At 35.9% G+C, this 20,825-nt stretch overlaps 1 protein-coding gene and 1 long non-coding RNA gene across 6 annotated transcripts in view; one reads left to right on the top strand and one right to left on the bottom strand.

Annotated features, from left to right (window-relative positions):
• The window catches only part of USP12 (ubiquitin specific peptidase 12), a 128,576-nt gene that overhangs the window by 75,301 nt on the left and 32,450 nt on the right, over nucleotides 1-20,825 (bottom strand). Inside the window, exon 1 of one of the 5 annotated variants that reach the window (XM_074303599.1) lies at nucleotides 16,506-16,846. The exons of 3 other annotated variants lie outside the window; for them this stretch is intronic. In XM_074303599.1, coding sequence (XP_074159700.1) covers nucleotides 16,506-16,553 — 48 coding nt within the window. In that variant the 5' untranslated portion in view covers nucleotides 16,554-16,846. Of the gene's footprint in view, nucleotides 1-16,505; nucleotides 16,847-20,825 lie in introns of those variants that run through there. One more of the 5 variants, XM_074303602.1, reaches the window with a different exon arrangement.
• LOC141563053 (uncharacterized) overlaps nucleotides 1-20,825 on the top strand; it is a 99,056-nt gene that overhangs the window by 73,441 nt on the left and 4,790 nt on the right. Inside the window, exons 3-4 of the long non-coding RNA XR_012488315.1 lie at nucleotides 17,619-17,736; nucleotides 17,828-17,950. This is a non-coding gene — a long non-coding RNA (uncharacterized LOC141563053). The remainder of the gene's footprint in view (nucleotides 1-17,618; nucleotides 17,737-17,827; nucleotides 17,951-20,825) is intronic.

Here is a 20,825-nt window from a genome sequence, read left to right as displayed (position 1 = left end):
TAAAATATACTAGATATATTTTATCTAATAAGATAAAATGTCATGTTGAAATACCTATATTTTATTGGACTTTTAGTATAAGTGAGTCTCCAAAGGCTTTTTTCTTACATTATATGCATATATAATCATGCTGCTCTGAGCATTTCTGTTTAAAATTATTATCTTAGTCAAATTATCCTACAAGAAACTGCTTAGCAATCTGCCCACAAACCACCCAAACTCAGTATACCATGGGCTGCAATCTAACAGTCCTAGGTACTTCCATCTTTACTGAGGAGGACCTGCTGGGCAATTCCGCTGACCAGCTTTACATCCCTACTGATCAACCAAGACAATAATCAAGTGCAAGGCCAGGCAAGTGTGTCAAGTGCTGAAGCAATCTTTTTTTCTCATCAAAATGTCTCAAATACTATTTCTGAAGAGTTCCAAAGCAGATGAATACTAAGGTACCACTGTATAGTTGGGATTTTTTTATAACCCTGGGTATTATGTACATTTAAAAACATTTAACATTATTCCAAGGAGTCCAAAGGCTTCCCTAGAGACTTCCCATATAGGTCCATGCCACAAATAAAGTTTAAGAAATGATTAAGATTAGATTTGTCTTACAAAGTGGCACTGATGGTATGTTGTGTTGTTTTTTTTTTTTTTTTCATAAAATTTGAGAATAATTTGTGTACTATAAGTATATAATGTTTGAAATAACTGGAATTTTCTTCCTCCTTTTTATTAGTTCCTTTACTCTTATTCCATTTCATTTTTTCAAAGATTGCATTTAGTTTTTATATTGTTACATATTTTTCTTGCTGAGAATTGTATAGTTTTGTAAACAATTCTTCATTTCTTTAAAGTTCTCATTTTTGTAAGAATAATCTCTGAAATACTATGTAATAACCAACTAAACAAAAATGAGCATTCTTCCAGATGAACCTCTTTAAGTTTCTACATTAACCAATGGCACATAAATTACCAGCAAAACCAAGTATTTTCCACCAGTCAATCTGTGAGGCCACAAGCCCTTTATCCCCTCATCTAACTTAACCAAATCACTCTAATCTTTCAAGGCCCAACTAGTTTTAACTCCTCCATGAAATATTCCCTTACCTACTCAACCCTCAGTGACTAATTCTTCCTATGGATTCCTATAGTACCAATTTGTTATATATATAGTATTAACACTGCCCAATTAGTTGTATTTTCATTTATATTTATGTATTTGTTGGCTTCCCAACCTTCTTAGTACTCATCTAGGACTAACAATGAACAACATGTGGTTAAGTATTCAAAAAGTATTTCCTGAATGAAAAACTTATTTTGTTTTTTGACTCCACTTTGAAGAAACAGAAAACTATATTTTTTAAAACAGGTGTATTTCATAGAAAACAAAATGTACAATTCCAATCATATTTTGTTTAAAAGATTTCAAATTTTTTCCTCCCTACAGACTACTTCAATTTAAGAAAACAATTTTTAAAATCAAATTTTTGGCAAAGAATTCCTTATACCAGTGATCTTTGGTTCTCTCAAGTTTATCAAAACTTTTGCAATATAAAAGTTACTCTAACATTCAATCAGTCCCACATATAAACTCACTATAAAATGCCACAAGAAAAAGCAAAAAGTCTTCAATTTACAAAGATAAAAGCCTAATCTACTGAAATAAAAAATTTAAACCATTATATACCAAATGATTGTGTCACATAGGTAAATTATCATATCTATGATGGATTACAAATTCTTACTAGTGTTTAATCTCAAACTTTATTCTAGACAGTGTCTTAAACACAACATTAAAGAACAGACATCATTACTTTAGACATTACACAGATTAAAAACAAAGGATAATCATAAAAGTGAGAAACCCTAAAACATATCAATTCATATGAACATGCTCTGCTTTACATATCTTAAACTTCACATAAACATTTTTCAGCATTTAACACTATGCAAAACTAAAACTAATTTAGTCAGTTTTTAGTAAAAGAATCCATAGATAAATAATTTTCTTTTCAAAGAAAATCAAATGAGCATTTCTAAGTTGACTTTTCTCCTAATAGTTTTCTCAGACTTAATTTCAAAAAAGTCTAATGATTCCAAGTAGTAAACATTAGACCATTATTTCTATTCTCAGACAAAGGAAATAAAAACAATACTTTATACAAAATGTACAAAATAAGCATAATTATTTCTGTTTTATTAGAAAGCCTAATTTGATAATAATGACTCCTTGTTTCATGTTTTGATGGAGCTCACATAATTCTGACATGAACTATTATTATAATATCGTTTTATCATGCTCTATTATAATTTTCTAATTTATATATATTTTTATAATTAACTGTAGATATAATAAGATTGTGCCTCCTCAATTAAAGGTAATTGACACTGTCATTGTAGAGATACAGTGCAGCATCCAAGTCAAAAAGAGCTTTCCCTCAAGATGGTAAAGCTCTCCAGATACTTTTTGCAGAGGACTTTGTGCTAATTACATCAAATCCAGGAACAAGGTTGTACCTCCTAAATGAGATCCATAATTATTTAAGTGTTTGAAGTAACATTTTGGGGGGGGGGGGAAGGGAAGCAAACAAGTAAAGAATATGAAGAATACCTACCCTGAGAATATAATGCTCAGTTAGATGGACAACCCACAAACATTCATTATCCATCAATACAGATCTTGGAAGGACAATGCAAATGGACAGCCAATCCAGAATTGAAAAAGAAGAAAGACTAGATGAGAATATCTTTGGAAAATTGCAAGGTTATCCTAAAGACCCCAATTATCTCCCCAAAACACAGGCCTATCTAGTTAATACCAAAATTCGATGTTAATGGCTCTGAATCATGGAATATAACAGTCTTCAAAGACCTGAACCATAGTAACTGACACTGAGTATTTGCATGGTAGATTTGAATAGGCTGTAATTACAAACAAGGAGTCATGAAGGAAAAAAGATGAAAAAGATGTTTTCAATTTAATTCAATTGAAAAAAAAAAAACAAACCTGCTAAACAGAGCAAGAACCACAAATGGAAAAGCCAACTACTACAATAGTATCCTCTCAATGTCAGGAAAACTCAAGATCTCCAGCAACAAGCTAGGTGAATTCCTAATAGCAAATTTATGAAGATACACGAACCAGGAAATTCACAGGAAAGACAAGATAGGCTACATGAATTATAAAAGAAAGATAGACTCAAAAGTAGTTTATTAACAGCATCATAACAGTTTGGAAGAACTCTAGTGGAATGCTACAAGCTTGTCTCTGAGATATAAAACTTTACTGGATAAAGACATAAACAAATTATTATCAGGTCCCCAGTTCTGCTAACATACTGATTGACAATAAGAATTTTTTTAAATTTTGATAGATATGGAAATATTGGAAATATTGATAGATATAGATAGGCAGAATCTCACTAAGACAAAATTCAGCAGGGATAAATGCAAAATTTTACAACTGAGTTATAGAAACTGATGTGATTACAAATATAAAGCTAGACATCAAATAGTCTTCAGACAGATTTAGAAGTTTTATGGACTATAATCTCAGTATGAGTCAGTAGTGTGACATGGCAGCTAAAAAATTCCATATGATCTTAGACTGCTTTAGAGAGAGAGGCATTATTCCCAAGAATAAGAAGAAAATGATTTTGATATACATTGCCCAGGTAGAACAAAAATTAGATTATGTTCAGTTATAGATACTGTATTTTAGAAATTACACTGAAAAGTTAGAGGGAAGAAAGGAGAACAATGAAGGACGTTTAGTCAGTATGAGAATAGATGAAGTAAGTAAAAGTACTTAGCCTTGAAAAGAAAAGACTGAGGAGGTCCTTGAGAAGAGGAAAAGGGAAAGAGGCATGATAGCTGTCTTCAAATACCTGATAGGCTGTCTTATGGAAAAGGGACTAAACTTGTTCTGCTGGATCCTATAGAGTGCAGAAACAGAAGCAATAAAGGGAAGATACAAAGAGGTCAATTCAGCTCAAGTTAGAAAAAGCTTCCTAACAATTAGAGCAATTGAAGGGCAGGATGGATAGACATTTGTCAGGGATACTATAATGGGCACTCTTTGGGAGATGAATTATAGGGTCACTATGATCTCTTTCAACTTAAAATTCTATTATTCCCATTTGATACATCATATGAATCTTGTTCCATCATATTTCATATGATACAACAATTTGCTAAACTGTCATTTGTATCAGAAGTGTTTGTTTTCTAATGCAATTAATCAATTAGCATTTATTAAGCTCCTACTATATGCCAGGCACTGTGCTAAATGCTGGGATACAGAAAGTGAAAAAGACTGTCTCTGCTCTCAAAGAGCTTACAATTTAATGAGAGAGACAACATTCAAACACACACACACACACACACACACACACACACACACACACACACACACACACACACACATATATATACAAACAAGATATACAAAGGAAAATGGGAAATAATTTTTAAAAAGAGAGTACTGGAAGTAAGAGGGGTTAGGAAAAATTTCTTGTGGAATGTAGGATTTTAGTTGAGACTTAAAGAAAGCCAGGAAGGTCAGTGAACAAAGAGGAGGGAGAACATTCTAGGCATAGAGGATGGCCAAAGATAACACAGAGCCAAAAGATGGAATGTCTTATTTGTGGAACAATTTCAAGGCCAATATCAATAGATCAAAGAATATATGAGTTAGGAAATAAAAATTAAAGTATAAAAAGACTAAAAAGATTAATAAGGGGCTATATTATTAAAGAATTTTGAAAGCTAATAATATTTGGAATTTGTTCCTGGAGGCAATAGGAAGATATTGGAGTTTATTGGGCTCAGGGTGGGGAAATGAATTAAGGAAAATCATTTCAATAGAGAATGAATTGAAGTAAGGAGAGACTTCAGGAAGGTACAAGCAAGCTCTTGCCATAATCAAGATATAAGGTGATGAGAGCCTCTACTAGAGACTTATGTCAAAGAAGAAAAAGGCAAATCATATTCAAGAGATGTTGCAAAAGTGAACTAAGTGAGCCTTGGATATGAAAATGGTGAGAGATAGTAAGGAATCCAGGACAACTTCAAGTTCTAAGCTTTAGAGACCTAGAAGGAAGGTGTTGCCTTCTACTGTAATAGGGAAGGGAGAAGGAGGAGAGGGTTTAAGGGGAAAGATGAGTTCCGTTTTGCCTATACTGAGAGTTTAAGATGTTTACTAGCCATCTAGTTCAAAATCTTTAAAAGGAGAAAGTAGTTTGGAAGTTGGCAGAGAGACTGTGACAGGAAAGGTAGATTTAAGAATCAAAATAGAATCAAGAATACTTACTCAACACTTATAAGTAGGTCATAAATTATTAAAGGTCATTACTACTACAATCTCACTGAAACTGTGGCTAATAGGCAAAGGCAAAAGATTATCTGCATTTCAAAAGGAGGAATGAAATATAGATAATTCAAATCAGAGCCTGACATAAATTTTCTGATTAAACTACAGAATGATTAAAGCAATGGTTTGTAAACATTTAGACAAGAAAAATATTGATCACTACAAGCTGGAGTGATTTCATAAAAACAAAGAATCTTCTGATAAAAATATGGTGACCAAGAAAGGCAACCTAACACAAATTCTGAAGATCAAACGTCAGTCCCCAGTAAGTAATAGCTAAAGAAAATATATTCAACTCAAGTAGCATTTGCTAAGAACTACACTCTGTTAAGCACTGGTTTACAAAACAAACAAACAAACAAAAAAAAAAAAAAAAAAAAAAAAAAAAAAAAAAAAAAAAACCTGATCAAGAAGCTCAAATTCTACTCAAAATAAAATAGAAATAAATGTTTTACTTAAATATAAATAAACATAAATTTGAGGGAGAAGATTAAGAGAAGCATTTACAAACAGAAGGTGGGAAGAAGAACTGAAAAAGAAATGCTGGAGGTTGGGAACCCTACAGAGACATGAAGAATGGATAATTTTCAAAAGATTGTAAACTGCAATATGAAAAGATATCGCTAATAAGAAAAATTCAAATTAAAATAGCACTAAAGGTCTACTTTAAAATGAACAACCAGCAAATCAGCAAAAATGAAAAAAAAATATGAAAATAATGTTGGAAGAAACATGAAAGGTCAGGCACTAAAAAAAAAAAAAAAACTACGTTAGTAGACTTGTGAATTAAGCAAACCATTTCAAAACTACGAATGAAAAGTCTCCTACAACTGCTCATATCCTTTGATAAAGAGTCCTTAGTAACCAAAAACCCAAAGACAGACAATACAGAATGGCCTATATATCCCAAAATATTTACAGCATGACTTTTTCATGCCAGAAAAAAAAAAACAAAAATGATGACCATTAGTTGGGGAAAATGTGAACAAAGTACAGTATAGGAAGAAACATAATGAAGTATTATTATACTATAAGAAAAAACAAATATGAAAATTTCTCAGAAACAGTAAAAATTATATGAACGTGGTATAGAGAATGAAATGAACAGTAATAAGAAAACACAGACACAATGAACAAAACAAAAAAAACTTGTTTCCAGAGAAAATTCTGTTTCCCTCCAATCTTTGGAGAAATAGTTTTGGGAGACTATAGATATAGAATGTTGCATGTACTGTAAGATGAATTCCCTGTGTCAGTTGTTTTGACTTAATTCTTTTTGTTAGAAAGCAGCTAAATATTCCAGTGCATAGAGTCCGGGGCCTAAGGTCAGTTCAAAGTTCAAGTGTGCCCTCAAATAATAGCTTTGTGATCAGAGGCAAGTCACCTCAGTTGGCTTCAGTTTCCTCATGATGATAAGCACCCTACCTCCTAGAATTATTGTTAAGAACAAATGAAATAATATTTGTAAAATACTTGAGCACAATGCCTGGCATAGAGTAAGATGCTTAATGTTTATTCTGTTCCTGTGTTTTCAAGAAAAGGTTTAGGGGAAAAGGAAAAGTTATATACAAATGACTATGATATTCAAAAAGCGTCTATAAAAATGTACCAAAATTTTTAAAAGCTACATTTTACTCCAATGCTGCACTGGGGCCAGAAAAGGGCAAGACAACACTTGCCTTTCAGGGGCAGGGAGGGTTATTCTGATCAGCCAAGCAGGTTAGAGGACAGCTATAGTTCTATCTACCCTGCAGGCAACAACTAGTGACAAACTTCAGCTTTCTTAATAGCTACAGAGTGCAAAGAGATATATGGAAGCACTGTACAACTATGGAAATAAGCTAAGCTCCAAGCAAAGATGCAGACATTCGTGAAGATTTCCATCTATCTATGGATCCACACTTAACACCATATACCAAGATAAGATCAAAATGGGTCCATGATTTAGGGATAAAGAATGAGATAATACATAGATTAGAGGAACAGAGGATAGTCTACCTCTCAGACCTGTGGAGGAGGAAGGAATTTATGACCAGAGGAGAACTAGAGACCATTATTGATCACAAAATAGAAGATTTTGATTACATCAAACTAAAAAGTTTCTGTACAAACAATACTAATGCAAACAAGATTAGAAGGAAAGTAACAAATTGGGAAAATATTTTTAAAAGTAAAGGTTCTGACAAAGGTCTCATTTCCAAAATATATAGAGAACTGACCCTAATTTATAGGAAACCAAACCATTCTCCAATTGATAAATGGTCAAGGGATATGAACAGACAATTCTCAGATGATGAAATTGAAACTATTTCCACTCATATTAAAGAGTGTTCCAAATCACTACTGATCAGAGAAATGCAAATTAAGACAACTCTGAGATACCACTACACACCTGTCAGATTGGCTAAGATGACAGGAACAAATAATGATGAATGTTGGAGGGGATGTGGGAAAACTGGGACACTGATACATTGTTGGTGGAGTTGTGAAAGAATCCGGCCATTTTGGAGAGCAATTTGGAACTATGCCCAAAAAGTTATCAAACTGTGCATACCTTTGACCCAGCATTGCTGTTATTGGGATTATATCCCAAAGAAATACTAAAGAGGGGAAAGGGACCTGTATGTGCCAAAATGTTTGTGGCAGCTCTTTTTGTTGTAGCTAGAAACTGGAAGTTGAATGGATGTCCATCAACTGGAGAATGTTTGGGTAAATTATGGTATATGAAGGTTATGGAATATTATTGCTCTGTAAGAAATGACCAGCAGGAGGAATACAGAGAGGCTTAGAGAGACTTACATCAACTGATGCTGAGTGAAAAGAACAGAACCAGAAGATCACTGTACACTTCAATGCTGTATGAAGATGTATTCTGATGGAAGTGGATATCTTCAACATAAAGAAGATCCAACTCACTTCCAGTTGATCAATGATGGACAGAAATAACTACACCCAGAGAAGGAACACTGGGAAGTGAATGTAAAGTGTTAGCACTACTGTCTATCTACCCAGGTTACTTATACCTTCAGAAGCTAATACTTAATGTGCAACAAGAAAATGGTATTTACACACATATATTGTATCTAGGTTATATTGTAACACATGTAAAATGTATGGGATTACCTGTCATGGGGGGGAGGGGAGGGAGGGAGGGGATAATTTGGAAAAATGAATTAAAAAAAAAAAAAAAAAAGATTTCCATCTATCAATCCAACAGTGGAAAAACTTTGCCATTACTTTCACTTACAGAATTCTACTACTTTGTGAAGGGGAATAAGATGCTACAATTACTGGAAATGTGGAATTGTTTTCTTTTGTGCTGCAATTCTCTTTTGACCTGAAATGTTCTACTATTCTCAAATATAATAGCTGTAGTTAATAATAGCTAATATTTACATAGTGCTGTAAGATGTGCAAGGCACTTTAATTATTTCATTTGATAAAACAATATCCTAAGTACTGTTTTATCCCTATTTTACAAATGAGGAAATAGGGTTATAGATTAAGTGACTTGCCCAAGGTCACATAGCTATTCTGAGGAAATTACTCAAACCCAAGACTTGGTGGCTTCAAATTCAACATTTTATCTACCATGCCACACTGCTTCTAAAAGACAAAAATAAGATGTCTATAAATAAGGTTGTACTTTATGTATGGGATAATATACTAACAGCTCCTTAAGGACAAGGGCCTTTTTATCCCCAAGCCTAGCACTGCCTTGATCATAAAAATATCACACTATTTTTTTTCTTTTTTACAAGATTACTAAACTAGAAAACCAGGATACTATTACAAATAATTTTATGTGAAATTTTGCAAGGCACTTGACAATTTCTAATTTCTTAGCCTAACCTTTAGGATAAAAAGAAAGATAATGACAGGATCATACCAAATGAGCTTAGAACTTAGGAAATGTAGTCCATAAATAGGTATGATCAATGTAAGCCTGGAGATCTTGATGTCAATCAAATCATCATCATATAAGTTCAATACAACATTGTCATCAATGGTTTAAAATTACAGATAACAGATATGCTTATCACATTTACAAATTATAAGAAGGAATAGCTATTACATACAAAATCAAGATTTAACAGAAGAGTATAAAGCTATCAAATAAACTTAGGAATAAGTCATACACTTAAATGCAAAACTCAACTACACAACAATACAATGAAAATAGTGATTAAAAAACAATCGATTCATGTTAATTAAAAAAAAAAAAACCCTAGGGATTTTGATGAACTGAAAGTGAAATGTCAACAATAGGATGTTGTAATTAATCAACAAGAAATTATTACTTAATATGTTCCAAGCACTACCTTATAATCCAGATATACAAAAATAAAAGTAAAATTGGATTTGATCTCAAGTAACTTACATTTTACTAAGGAAACAACACATATACATACATACATACACACACACACATAGTGTATACATATGTTTATATATGCAAGCATATATATGTATATATGGTGTATACATATGTTTATATATGCAAACATATATATGTGTATATACACACACATATTAAAACACAAAAGGAGATCAGGAAAGTTTTCATGTATGCACTACGAGCTGAGTTTTGAAGTATACAAAGGGTTCTAAGAGACAAAGGTGAAGTAGTACATACAAGAATGGAGTAATAGCCAATACAAAGGCATACAGATGGGAAATGGAGCAACAGTTGCAAGCAACAACTAGTTTAGTTGAATAGAAACATGAAGAAAAGGGAATAATTTACAATGAGGGCTGGAAACATAGAGTCCAGATTTAACTTTAAATGTCAAACAGAAGAATTTATATTTGATACTAAAAGCATAGGAAATCATATATGCTTTAGGAAAATCACTATGGAAGATACATAGCATATTTGAAGGAAAGAAACTTCAGGAAGGGAGAACAATTAGGAGTGTATTGTAATATCCATTAATTGAAGCACATTGCCCAAAACAAAGGAAGTTATAGTCCCATAGTACTTTGACCTTTAATCACTCTGGACTATTGTGTCCAATTTTGAGTATCATATTTTAGACACATTAACAAACTGAAACATTTCCAAAAAGTGAGAAAACCACAAATGATGTCATATAGGCATAAATTTTAAGATCCAAGGATGTTTTAGCCTAGAAAAGACTTAGTAAGAGGGCATGGTGTTCACACATCTGAAGAGGTGGAAGGCTTAGGGAAGAAGGGAGAAAATGCCATTAAATTAATTCTGCTTGGCCCTAAATAAAAAGAAAGTGAAAAAAAAAAAAATCTATAGGGTGGAAGATTCCAGCTCAACATAATGGCAAAACTTCCTAAACAACTGAAGATGGGACTCTTCCTGCAGAGAATGATGAACATCTTCAGGGATATTCTCGACAAGATTCATACTTCAAGTGAAAATTAAACTAAATGACCTCTGAGTTCTAACTATCTAATTCTGGTTCTTTTGGAGTATTAAGAGCTTTATAGTATAAGATGTTATAATGCTTATTCTGAATTATTCTACCAACAAGTCTTCTCATGGCCCAAAAATATTTACTTTCAATGTTTAACCAACCATATATGACAAAGAGCTCTTTATTAATTCAGGTTTTATTATTTTCCCAAATGGATGTTTAAGTAAATGCAGTAGAATGATTAATGTACCCAAATGTTTAATTAAATTACCTTGAAAAATTACAATTTTGTAGGTCCATGTTAAAATTAACAGACCACAGAAACATCTTTTTTCCCCTAACAAAAAAAAAAAAATAATTTTTCATTTTTTTTTTTTTAAGCCAGGCTTAAGAGGCAGTTAGTTAGATGGTGCAGTGAAAAGCACCAGCCCTAAAGTCAGGAGATCCTGAGTTCAAATTTGACCTCAGAAACTTGATACTTCTTAGCTATATGATCCTGGGCAAATCACTTAATCCCAATTGCCTCAGGGGGGAAACCTGCTTGTGATTTCACTGGCATTGGAAAATACCAGTTGAGAAAACTGCCCCCCCCCCAATCCTTATCAACTCCTACTCAGCTTAAGAGTCTTGGCTACCTTACTTGGACACTGAGAGCTTAAGGAGCTTGTTTAGTCATACATTTGTCAGAGGAAAATTAAAGAATCTGAGAGTAGGGACTTCTGTAATCATCCATTCCAATTTGTACTCAAAACAAATTTCCATTATAATATACCTGACAAGTAGTCATCCCAACTTCTGCTAGATCAACCCCCTCAAAGGAGAAAAAAAAAAATCTCTTACAACATCTCATTCTACTAATAAGTAGATCTGTTCACAAGATGGTTCTTGATAATAAGACCAAATTTGCTTCTTAGCAATTTCCATAGATAGTTCCTGGTTCAATACTTTTGGGATCCAACAAAACAAGAAAAGCTCTTCCTTGAAGTGATAAGTCTTTCAAGTAGTTAAAGGCAACTATCTTGTTTCTTTTCTCCAAGCTAAACATATCAGAAGTTGTTTCACATCCTCATGTGACATGGATTCAAGGTTCTTAAGCATCTTGGTCTTCCCCTCCATTTTACCATCAAATCATCTTTTGAAAACATTGAACTAAACACAATACTTTAAGATCTGACCAGAGCAAGGTATGATGAAACTATCACCTCCCTATTGCTTGAAATCCTGCCTCTTTTAATACAGCCAAAGATCACATTAACTTTTTTGGCTGCCACATTAATACTGGCTGCCTGTTATTGAACAAGTAATTCACTAATATCTATCCCTCATGTAGATCTCAAAATAACTATCATCATGCTTCCTCCCTCCTATACTTGTCAAGTTAGTTTTTTTAATCCAAATATTAGACTTCAAATTTATCCCTATTGATTTCTTCTTACTAAATTCAGCCCAATATTTTAGACTTTTTCAAGATCATTTTAAATTTTGATTCAAAGTGGATTTTCATATATCAATTAGGAACCATGTCAGAAAAGGAAAAGAAATTAGTATGGCATGATCTGTTCTTAAAACTATGCTAACTTAATTATCCATTCTAGAATTTTCCTAGAAATCAAAGCCAAAATCTCTGGCCTACAGTTTTGCAGACACTTTTGAGAAAGCAAACAAAGGACATTTTTGAAATGGAAATTTTTAATTAATTCATTCAAAAGTTGTCTACTATCTAAGAGGCAAAGCTAAATAGCTCACATATTCCTATGGCTTGTCCTGTGAAGTTAACTAATTATAACATCATGCTTCTTGCAATCTCAGCCTCTCTAATATTATCTTCTATTTGAACTGCCTTGTTGGGAAATTATCCTTACTTCATCCTGAAATGGAGCTGATTTTTTAAAAAGCCACTACTATGGATTGCTTGCATTTTTGTTTTTCTTCAAAGTTTATTTTTACCTTTCTAAATCCGATTTTTCTTGTGCAACACAAGAACTATATAAATATGTACACATATATTGTATTTAAGATATACTTTAACCTGCTTAACATGTATGAGATTGCCTGCCATCTAGGAGAGGGGGTGGAGGAAAGGAAGAAAAAGTTGGAACAGAGTGATTGCAAGGGACAATATTGAAAAATTACCTATCCATATGTTCTGTCAATAAAAAGCTATTAAAAAAATTTTACCAAACCCCAACTGTGTACCATGTTTCTAAAGACTCAATTCAATTCAATAAACCTTAATTAAACACCTTTAAAAAAAAAACCTACTGTATCTACAATGATTAGCCTAAAGGAGACATAGAAAGCAAAAGTGAATAACATTTAATAATAATAATACTATAGTACTTTAAAATGTGAAAGATGCTTTATATAATCAAGCCTCACAAAAACTCTTGAAATAGTTACTTCAGATATAATCCCCATCTTATAGATGTAGAACTAAGGCTCAAATGATACATGACTTATAGTCATACAAACAGTAAATGCCAAAAGTAGTATTAGAATCAGTATCTAGGTCCAAGTCTATTAAGAGAAACATCTCCAAAGGCTTGCCTAAATTCTATTTAAAACAGCAGCATTTGAAAAAAATAATCACTGTTTGGATGAATACTTTTTAAAATAGCCATTTTATGATTTCTTTCAGCTCTTCTGGTTCTCTTCCTCAGAGGTTTATTCCTTGGCAGAGTTTAGAATGCCATCTGATTTAAGTGCTTTTCATGCTCTGATCTTTCATTCTTTAAAGATATTATATAATTAAAAGAAACAACCACACATATCTTCTGACAATTCAAAGTCCTTCCTTTAGTTACATATTTATGATCTTTTAAAGGGCTGGTGAAAGGAATAAAGATTTCAAAACCTATGACCCTAAACTGGATCCATCTATTTTTCAAAGAGTAACTTTTCCTCTTTTCTAGTATCATAATTCTTTCCATTATAATACTGTTGTCCTTTCAGGTATTCAATATAAACACACACACACACACACACACACACACAATGTCTTTAAACTTTAAGCAGATTATTTCCAGAACTATATATCCAGCCCTAGTATGTCAGCTTCAGTTATTTCACCTAATACATATTTCCAAAGGTAACACAAATTCAAAATATCCAAAATAGAACTCATCTTTCTCCACAACACACTCCCTCTTCCCAATTTCCAAATTCTGTTCAAACAGCAACTATTCTTCTAGTCACTCAAGCTTGTATAATCTGTGCCATCCTCCACAATTCTCCATTATTTCTCAAGTTCAATCAATTGAAAAATTGTGACTACCTCCACAAAGTAACAGGAAGCAATTTCCTAATCTACTTACATGGCCACCACCAGGCTCAGGTCTTTGTCACCTTTTCCCAGGACTAATTGTCTCTTAATTAGTTTCCCTGCATCCACTCCCTCCCCATTTCTATGTAACCTCCAAACAGTTACCAAGTGGATATTCCTTAAACACTGTGCTGACCAGTACTCCCTAGCCTAACAAGTTTTTGGCTAGGTTTAGGAACAAATAGGAATTCCTCAGATTTCTGAAGTTCTTCAAATCTAATTTCAACCTACCTTTCCAGGCTTACTATACATTTCTGTCCTTTATGTATTCAACAATGTTCTATTTGTAGTTCCAGGTAAAGAGCATCCCATCATTAATTTCCACACATATGTTGAAATCCATGCTTAAAATTCCTAGTTTCCTTCAAAGAGCAAGTGCTTCCTTCACCTGTAAGGCCTTTCATGATCTCTCCCAGCCCACAACCACCCACCTCCAAATTATTCAGTAAATATGGTCTATTTACTCATATAAGTAGATTTTTAATTCCCCCATGAAATGTAAGCTCTCTGAGGACAAAGCTTGTTTTGTTTTTGCCTTTGTATCCCCAGAGCCAGTCCCAGTCCAGGCAAACAGGAAGCACTTAATAAATGTTGACTTAGAATAACATGTTTAAATCAAGGTTTTGAACAGACACTGTACATTTGTTATGAAGAGTAAAGTTTTTTGGTTTGGTTTTTTAGGTTATCACAGAATATGTAAACAAAAACCATATCTCTGGATAGATACTGTAAATTAAATAAGTACAGATAAGTTTGGCACATTCCAGTAAGTTAAGAGTTATCAATTAAAGTTTTTAAAGTAATTTGCATTGAGGCACCAAGCTACTACCAGAACAGTCATGGTCTACTTTTGTTTGGAAAAAGAGGCAAGCATTTCATTCCAAGAACTCCTCAGCAAATTAAAAACAGAAAATAAGGAAAAATTATTCAGCAACACAAATTTATAGATTTTTACATTTAAACAAATCAGAACATCTTTTTTAGACCCACAATAGTTAACAGATTGGAGGATCCTTCAAGAAGCATGAAGCAAATTAAAAAAAAAAAAAAAAAAAAAAACTACCCCATTTTATTTATCTCCTCAGAAGGAATAGATTTCCTATCAACACAATTTGGAAGATTCTCCACAATCAGACAAAGTTTTAAATTGTTTGTCTTTAGCTCTATTCATTTCCATCTCCCCTACTTCAGTCACTGCTCTCAAACCTCAGGAATCTTTTCCTACTCTTCAAAAAAGGCTTAATATTATCAAACTCTTTCCCAAAACATGAATTATTAAGGTTTCATCCCAGAAGTAATTGCTCATAATCCACAATTCCCCAATCACCTCAAAATCCAAGAAGACCTCTTAATTCCATCTCTCAATTGAGAAGAGACTTTTAATAATTACAAACACACACATACACCCACAGAATGGGAACCCTCTACGTACCCTTAAGACCCTCCAGTAACAGCTAAGGTGGAAGGCTCCACTATCTCAACCCTCACACACATAAGCTTTACACTGGCAGGGGAGCCTCCAATCTCTCATGCACACATAAGTGGGGGAGAAAGCCTCTTAATATTTTGCAGGCGCGCGCACGCGCTTACACATACACACAAACACACACTCGCTGGTATCTCTCTCACACACGCTGAAGGGAAGCCTCCAATAGCCTACAAACACACACGCCTCCAAACTCTCACTTACGCGTGCTGAACAGACAGACTTCCAATAACGCACACGCAAACTGGATCCTCTGATAACTTACACACCCCCCTCCAAACTCGCACAATCGCACGCCGAGGGGAAGAGCTCCAATTATCTCACACACACGAAGTGTACACACACACAGTGCCGCCCCAATCGCCCATTCACCCCAGCAGAAGGAATAAAAGTGCATCACTCTCACACACACGCTAAAGGGAAAACCTTCTATAGCTTGCAAACATACACGTCTCCAACCACACACACACATGCTAAGGGGGAAGGCCTACGATAACCTAGACACACACAGACCCGAAAGGAAGAGGGGGAGAAAACCTCCAGTCTATCACACCTACACGCTATCTCTCACACACACACACACACACACACACACACACACATACACACACACACGCTCGAAGAGGAGCCTCCACTAGCTTTCTTACACACGCGCGAGCACGCATACACGCACACACCGGCCGGTCCGGGGAGGCCTTTAATGGCTCCCACTGCCCCAAGCCCTCCAAGCCGACCGGTGTCTCCTCTCCCCTCGCTTCCTCTCCTCCGAGAAGCCCGTAAGCCACCCTCACCTTCCTCCTCCCCGCGCAGCCTGGCCCCGGAGCCCATCTCCTCCAGCCCGGGGGCCGCCCTAGGCCCCGCGGTGTCCGGGGCGGCCACGGGCGGGAGAAGGTCAGGGGCTCCCCCGGGACACCCGCTCCGGACGCAGCTCCCACCTACCATGGTACAGATGGAAGCAAATTTGGAGACTGTCATTAGGATTTCCATCCGCCCAGCGCCATCTTCCACCCAATCACAGCGGCGGCGGCGGCGGCGGCGGCGCCGGGCTCAGAGCACCGGGCGCGGGGGAGGAGGAGCAGGGCAGTGGGGCCGCCGCCCTCACTGCCGGCTGCCCAACAGCCCCAGCCCGGCTGACTGACTGAAGGACTGCCTGAGCGACCCTCACACCGACCCCAACAGCCGCCTGACCCCGGCGCTCCGGCACCCTGGCCAAGGCCCCCGCCCCCGGCTCCGGCTCCGGCTGCGGCTCCTCCCCGGCTCAGGGCGCAGCCGCTGCCTCCGGGGCCCGCTCCAGCCCGCCTCGCACCCCGCCCAGCGCGGCCTGGGGAGCGAGCTGCGTCGGGGCCCTAATGCCCGGCCTGTCCAGGCAACTCCGGCACCACCCACTCGCCGCACCCCGGGGACCGACAGCCAGAGCGGCCGGCGCCCCCCTTTGCCGCCTCCTCCGCCTCCGCCCCGCAGCTAGAGGCCAGCAAGCACCGCCCCTCGCCGCCAGCCCGCCGAGCCCGAGCGGCCGCACGCGCATGGAGCACCGCCCTCTCCCACTCCTCCTCCTTCCCCCGGGCCGTGAGAACCCCGCCCCCAACGTGTAGCGGGGTAGGGCCTGTGGGGGCGTGGAGGAGCGAAGCCTACGCCGCCGGCACTTCCCTACGGGTCCTAGTGCCCCTCTTTAATGCTGTTTCTCTCCCTTCCCTTATCGAGGAATGAGTGATCTGAGTGGGAAAGGCGGAGCAGCCACTGTGGTCCGCTTAGTGCGGAAGAGGGGGCTAGGAAGTTGGCTCTTTGCATGATTTATTCGAGCAGTTCAGGCTCCGAGGTGGAAAGATGCCATCACGCTGCCATCACATCCCTGCCCCGAAGAAAGGCAATTTGTCATTCCGTTCTTGGGGTGGAAATGGGAAAAGCCCACCTCTGCGACAGACTCGGTGGAGCCCAAGTCCGTAGCAAAGTCTACGATTTCTTTCTAACCCGTGTACTTGGGTCAAATGCTTTATGGGAACCAATATTAAAGTTAAAAGGAATCTAAGAAACTAAAATTCCTTTACTTTACAGGTGTGGAAGCTGAGGCCAAAAGGGTCAAAAGATTTTCCCAAAATATCTTACCCAAGAAATAGAAAAGTAAAGAGTCGACATATACATGTATATTTAGCTCGGTGATGTAAGAGGAAGGGTAAGTAAGTAATCTGCAGAAAGACAGCCTGCCTGTTGGGTATGAATTTTGATGATGCTTATAAATATACTGTCTAAATATATTTTCCCAGACAGCAAGAACTGCAAAGGGAAGAATGGGATGAAACCCAACAAGGATAATATTACCCAGAGAGACAAAAGGAAGTTGTTAAGATTTGGAAGTGGAAGAAAAAAATAGACAAGTTCTGTGAGAAGTACATTTAAGTGTAAACTAGTGGAATTGCTTTCTTTCTAATTTTAAACTTCACTTGAAAACCTATCCTTCATTTGACACATCTCAGATTTAATTACTCTTTTTCCAGGGAATTAATTCGTTTCATTACTTAAAATTATCCAGTAAATTCCTGATTTTAAAAGAAGATTTGTTTTATTTTTAAATATCAGTTTACAGAAGTAATTGAGGGTGGGGTGCAAGACAAGGCTCTACCCAGGTTCTTGGTGCCTAGTATATAGATATGGTACTCAACTATACAACTATCCCTAAATTAATGGGCCAAAGATAAAGTTTGCTGAGAAATCAATTTCCATATTGACCTCAATTATAATAGAGTAAATGAATTCCGTTAGAAAAAATTGTCCTCTGCAAATAACATCTAGCAGAGTACTTTGCACATAGTAAGAGACCCATAGATAGTTGTTGATTTGATTTTTAATTTAATCTGTCTTCCTTTCTCTAATGTCTTCCCTTAAATCATCTTTATACCATTGCCAGGTTAGTCTTCCTGATATACAGCCTGGATCCTACCTACTAAAAAATATTCAGGGATTCTTTCAATTTCTACTGAATAAAATAAAAGCTCTTAATCTTAATTTTCAGAGTCCTCTAATATATGGCTCTAACCTCCTTTCCAAATCGTATTACCTATTCTCAATACATACATTTAAGGAAGAAAGAATCAGCAATAATCAAGACAGGAAAGGCTTTCTATAGTGGCTCATGTGTTGTATGTGCAGATACTTAGGAAACCTAAGAGATAGAAGTGAGAGAATATATTATACAGCTGCAGGACAGATGATGGAATGCCAGTGCAGTAAATGTCAAGTATTGATGGAACACAGAAAGAATAAAAGGGAATAAAGAAATAAACTTAGATCTCCCCTCCTTCCTTGCAAAATTAGAAGATTACGGGTATAAAACCCTGAATGTCAGACTTGGTTAACATCCTAATTTGTTTTACTAAACTGTTTGTTCTCTTTTTTAAAATTATTTTTTATAAGGGAGAATTTTCTTCAAAAGGGAGGTGGGAAAATATATTGGAAAATACAGATGGTATAAAATCAAATGATATTGGGAAGAGGCCTTGAAAAGAAGACTATAAAATTGAAAACATTTTGCACATCTCAATAGATGCAGAAAAAGCATTTGATAAAATCCAACATCCATTCCTACTAAAAATTCTTGAGAGTATAGGAATAAATGGATTATTCCTTAGAATAACCAGGAGCATATATTTACAACCATAAGTATGAATAATATGCAATGGAGATAAACTGGAACCTTTCCCAGTAAGATCAGGAGTACAACAAGGTTGCCGACTATCATCATTACTATTCAATATTGTATTAGAAATGTTAGCCTCGGTAATAAGAGTCGAGAAAGAGATTAAAGGAATAAGAGTAGGTAATGAGGAAATCAAACTGTCACTCTTTGCAGATGATATGATGGTATACTTAGAAAACCCCAGAGATTCCAATAAAAAGTTATTAGAAATAATTCACAACTTTAGCAAAGTTGCTGGATACAAAATAAATCCACATAAATCCTCAGCATTTTTATACATCACCAACAAAATGCAACAGCAAGAGATACAAAGAGAAATTCCATTCCAAACAAATGTTGAGAGTATAAAATATTTGGGAATCCATCTACTAAAGAAAAGTCAGGAATTATATGAGCAAAATTACGAAACACTTGCCACAAAAATAAAGTCAGATTTAAATAATTGGAAAGACATCCAGTGCTCGTGGATAGACCGAGGGAATATAATAAAGATGACAATACTCCCCAAACTAATCTATTTATTTAGTGCTATACCAATCAGACTCCCAAGAAACTATTTTAGTGACCTAGAAAAATAACAACAAAATTCATATGGAAGAACAAAAGGTCGAGAATTTCAAGGGAATTAATGAAAAAAAAGTCAGATGAAGGTGGTCTAGGTATACCTGATCTAAAACTATATTATAAAGCAGCAGTCACCAAAACCATTTGGTATTGGCTAAGAAATAGACGAGTCTATCAGTGGAACAGATTAGGTACAAAGGACAAAAAAGGGTACAACTATAGCAATCTAGTGTTTGATAAACCCAAAGATACCAACATTAGAGATAAAAATTCATTATTTGAAAAAAATTGTTGGGAAAACTGGAAATTAGTATGCCAGAAATTAGATATGGACCCACACTTAACACCATATACCAAGATAAGATCAAAATGGGTCCATGATTTAGGCATAAAGAATGAGATCATAAATAGTTTAGAAGAACAGAGGATAGTCTACCTCTCAGACCTGTGGAGGAGGAAGGAATTTATGACTAGAGAAGAACTAGAGATCATTACTGATCACAAAATAGAAGATTTTGATTACATCAAACTAAAAAGTTTCTGTACAAACAATACTAATGCAAACAAGATTAGAAGGGAAATAACAAATTGGGAAGATATTTTTATAGTTAAAGGCTCTGATAAAGGTCTCATTTCCAAAATATGTAGAGAATTGATCCTAATTTATAAGAAATCAAACCATTCTCCAATTGATAAATGGTCAAAGGACATGAACAGACAATTCTCAGATGATGAAATTGAAATTATATCCACTCATATGAGTGTTCCAAGTCACTAATGATCAGAGAAATGCAAATTAAGACAACTCTGAGATATCACTACACACCTGTCAGATTGGCTAAGATGACAGGAACAAATAATGATGAATGTTGGAGGGGATGTGGGAAAACTGGGACACTGATACATTGTTGGTGGAGTTGTGAAAGAATCCGGCCATTTTGGAGAGCAATCTGGAACTATGCCCAAAAAGTTATCAAACTGTGCATACCCTTTGATCCAGCAGT

This window comes from Sminthopsis crassicaudata, chromosome 3 (genome assembly GCF_048593235.1).
Source record: "Sminthopsis crassicaudata isolate SCR6 chromosome 3, ASM4859323v1, whole genome shotgun sequence".
Lineage (NCBI taxonomy): Eukaryota > Metazoa > Chordata > Mammalia > Dasyuromorphia > Dasyuridae > Sminthopsis > Sminthopsis crassicaudata.
The sequence above is the reverse complement of the archived record's forward strand: the minus strand, read 5'-3'. Positions and strand labels throughout refer to the sequence as shown.